At 42.7% G+C, this 4220-nt stretch overlaps 1 protein-coding gene across 1 annotated transcript; it reads left to right on the top strand.

Moving 5' to 3' along the window:
* The first annotated feature begins 385 nt into the window (after positions 1-385).
* LOC120044510 (homeobox protein Hox-B10a-like) lies at positions 386-2798 on the top strand. Its single transcript, XM_038989165.1, has 2 exons — positions 386-971; positions 2521-2798. Exons 1-2 carry the CDS (start codon positions 386-388, stop codon positions 2796-2798), a joined length of 864 nt encoding a protein of 287 aa, XP_038845093.1.
* The last annotated feature ends 1422 nt before the right edge of the window (positions 2799-4220 follow it).

The following is a 4220-nucleotide window of genomic DNA, read 5'->3' as shown; positions in this document are numbered from 1 at the left end:
CTGCAACCTATTACAGAAATCAATTAAACAGGAAGTTCTGGCAATAGCAGATTTAGGCGCTTGAATTAACCAGCACCGCAAGGGGAGGAGCCTGCCCGTGAACCCCAGACGCTATTGGGTCCCTTGCAGGAAGCTGCTCGCCAGACTCTTTTCGCGAAAATATGTCCTAGCAATGTCATGCTCTGAGAGATTCGTTTTCACGGCGTCCTTGGTTAACTCTTTCGTGGACTGCCGTCCAAAGGAGCCCCCCTCTGTCGCCCACCCTCACCAGCACGCCGCCCGCTCTGACCCGGACTGCAGAGTCCAACATAACTGGGGTTCCGTGCCAAACACGGCCATACCCGGGACAATGAACCAGCACCAGCCGTTGCAGCCGCAAGAAGCTATGGCTCAGCCTCGATACCAATACCACCAGGGAATACTGAACTGGGACGAGCCACACTTGAGCCCGGTCCGGGTGCCGCAGGTCAGTGCGTGCCCTTACAGCGCGTCAAACAGAAAAGACGACTCCTATTTGCTCATGGAACCAGACAACCACTCAAAACCGTCACCGGACGTGTCTGCCTTTACCAGACTAATGTCAGAGATGGGCTCCATGACGGGCGGTTCTGGTCCAATTCAGGGCTACTTCCGCTCGGAGCAGTCATACTCCGGGTTCAAAGTCCAGGAGTACAACAACAGCGTGCACGGCTTGCCCACGACCAATCCACCGCGCGCTCCCCACTCAGTCTCGAGCCATTTGTACCACTTGAGCTTCCCGGTGCTGCCATATCCAGACACGGACATCAAGCGCGTTATTGATGACTTAGCGCTGGGCAGCAGTGAGTGTCCAGCCCAGAGAAGCGATAGCAGCAGCATCACCCTGGCCAGCAGTCAGACCAACACGGAAGACTTAGTCATAGGTTTACGGCGAGACAAGCCCCCATCAGACTTACCCAAGGGCGATAAAGGTCCCAGACAGGAGTCGCAAGGTGGGTAAATGGAATGAAAAGTAAAAAAGCTCTGAAAGATAGAACGCGACCATGGCAATAGCCACAGGAAAACATGATCCGGTCAATCGAGACAAGGTGATTTTTTTACTAAGGCTGTTAAAGGGAAGAGAGGGGAGAGGACAAAGGGAGCCATTGCTCAAAATGAATTTATTGCACGGAACTACCCTGCCAGGCTAAATTGCACTAAATTTTACTGTGCGCTCCTTTGAACATCAAAACAGCGGAAGTCTCCTTTGTGTTTAGGGACAGTTAGCTAGGTGTAGCCTACAATTGACTGTGGGCCCAGGTTTATGTGAGGGTAGGCTATAACCGACTGACTCAGTCTCACAATAAAATATAGGCTAAAGCTAATGCTAGCTTCTATTTGCCTGTTGCAATGCTAGATGCTATAGCTAACATGTATATAGTTTCGTAAAATGAGCACTGAGAGATGCCATAAAATATCAAATTTAAAAAGGGGGTCATATAACACGGACGTTAACCAATGACCCAAATATTTACATATTTCAACTCAGGTTGTAAAGTCATCACGCATGACAATATTTGCCAAAAATTACGTAATTTTGTTCAAAATAATACTTTTCTTTACAACTATACCATGTTTGTCAATAGTAAATGTCGAAATAAGTTGTCCAACGGCATTTGGCATATTAAAAATGAATTGTCATTATAGGCCTAGTGAAACAGATTAATGGGTCAACAACAACCCATTTCTACTTAAGATTTTCAATGAATTTGTTCATTTTTGTGTGAAATCTTCTGATTTCTATATCCTACTCAGAATAGAGCTTTGTCATATAATGATTTATGGAGTAGGCTAGCATCATTTAGCCAAACAATAGCCTATGCCTCGCTGTAAGGCTACACACCATTCACATCATCTGCTACATTCAGATAGACTACTACTTAGCATTTTGTCCATTTACAAAAGAAACATAGGAAAATATTGAGATGTGTAGTAGATTTGATGCAAACATGGGTCTAGCATCGTTTTTTGTTTGACGTATGGGTTGCTAGGCAAATTGATTTTACTCCAGTAGGCACAACAGTCGTTAAATTCAGTACCATACTTGTAAGACCTATTCCTATGCCTCTCCTATGCATGTGTAGTCCTACATAATTTCCATTTGTCCTTTTGATAATAGTTTGTTCTTTTGATAATACCCTATTCACGCTCAAGTAGAATGTACGTCGTTTTAGCTAAGGCCTACGTGATAACAAACCCTGCATTCCAGAGAACTACCAGAGAACTAGCAATCAGTGAATTAGAAGAGAAAATAGAACACAAAACAATTGTACTACCTCTATCTCTCTCTCTCTCACACACACACATGCACATACATGCACATACACACACACACACATAGGGGGAGAGAGGCATGCCATGTGACATTATATCCCGTCGTAAACTGAAATTCTCAGCCAGGTAATGCCCGCGGAACCATTATAGAAATGTGCATATCCTGGAACAAATAATTTGCGTGCGGCCAGTCTACCACTAAATGCATGTTTTGTCTTGTTTTGACAGAGGATGCAACATTCGAAAATGATGCAACCAGTGGATGGCTGTGGGCGAAGGCGGGGAGGAAGAAGCGCTGTCCTTACACCAAATACCAAACCCTGGAGCTGGAAAAGGAGTTCCTCTTCAACATGTATCTGACTCGCGATCGCCGCCTGGAGATCGCTCGCAGTGTCAACCTCACTGACCGTCAAGTCAAAATCTGGTTCCAGAACCGCCGCATGAAGATGAAGAAGATGACACGGGAACACAGAACCAGGGACTCGGTCACACATTTCCCAATCTGAATCCTCACAAACATGGTGCGCAGAGACAGGCCTACATGGACGTGACTGAGTGCAGGAGCACGGGATGACGCAACGTCAATAATAGGATGGACCATATACTGAAGGATGTAGTAGAGGCCCTGGTCTGAAGGATGGCCTGGATGAAAGTACTGTCTATGTCCTATACACTTTGCATGAGGATATGGTGGCTGTTACCGGTTACACTTGAGTTTTTCCATGGAGGAGACATATCGGGGAAGCTTTTTCTTTCTCCATACCCCTGTCCCGCAACACCCTTCATAAAAGCACTTTATTTGATTATTGTCTTGTAGTTGTTTCTTGATAGCTCAATAGAATGATTGCAACGTTGCTTAATTTGTATTTTTGCCAGCATAGGCTACTGTCTTGAATCGAAGACTATTGTTTACAGGTCATGCTAGGCTATGGGAAGCCAATTTGAAAGGATCACTTTATTTATAACGTGAGCACTATTTTATTTATTTGCGGACGCAATTGTATTTGTAAGCTCTGAAAAATGTGCACCAGTAAGCACAATATTTTGAACTTCAATTTTGTAAAATAGGAAGGATTTAAAACATGATTTCTTGTTTATACGGAGTCCTTTTTCAGATAGCTTGACTTGAAACAAAGAATGTGTTGATTACAATAATGCATGATTGGATGTATAAAAAACTAAAATTGTTTTCTAAATGAGAGCATTTGAATTAAAGGTTACTCTTTCCGTGAAATAGGGAAACGTTTTCTTACGCACATGAGCCCTTGACGTTGCAAAAGGCAAGCCTGGGATAGAATATATATTTTTGTCTTGTATTATCAATGTTTGTTTTTATATAGTTTCGCCTATCACTTCTGCTTGAATAAATATTCCCCAGTTCCCATATTTCTTAGTTTGCAACTTCGATATGTGTAGATAGATGGAGAAAAACATACAGCTGCTGAAATAAATATTTTTTCCCCCCCATTACATTTAGTGTAATTGTTGGGTACATCCCATTGCAACAATTACTAGTTCTAGACACCTATTACCACCCTTAGTCCATCCCTCTTCCTAGTAGCCTTCTCCTACCAGGTCATATGAGCTCCAGTAATGTGATTATTCTTCCTGTAATGATGATTGTAATTGCTGTAACTATTAATATTACGCTAGTATTTGTGGTTTGCAGTGGCCTAGTTGTATGGTGTAATTTCCTTATCCTAACAAGCAATGTCAATGCATATATTTGGTTTATGCAAGGTCTAATTGAAAACAATTTAATCTGATTTAGGAGTGATTAATTGTAAAAAGGAATAATGTATATAATATACTTTTTTGAGGTTAGCCCACATGTATCTTGTGCCTTTAACTTTATTTCCCCCTTTTTTTCACTAGCTGGGTTCAGTGGCCACCATTTACTGTAGCCAACCTTCTGAATTCAAAATACA

Source organism: Salvelinus namaycush, chromosome 3, assembly GCF_016432855.1.
Source record: "Salvelinus namaycush isolate Seneca chromosome 3, SaNama_1.0, whole genome shotgun sequence".
Lineage (NCBI taxonomy): Eukaryota > Metazoa > Chordata > Actinopteri > Salmoniformes > Salmonidae > Salvelinus > Salvelinus namaycush.
Note: the sequence above shows the minus strand (reverse complement) of the source record. Positions and strands in the feature narration are given on the sequence as shown.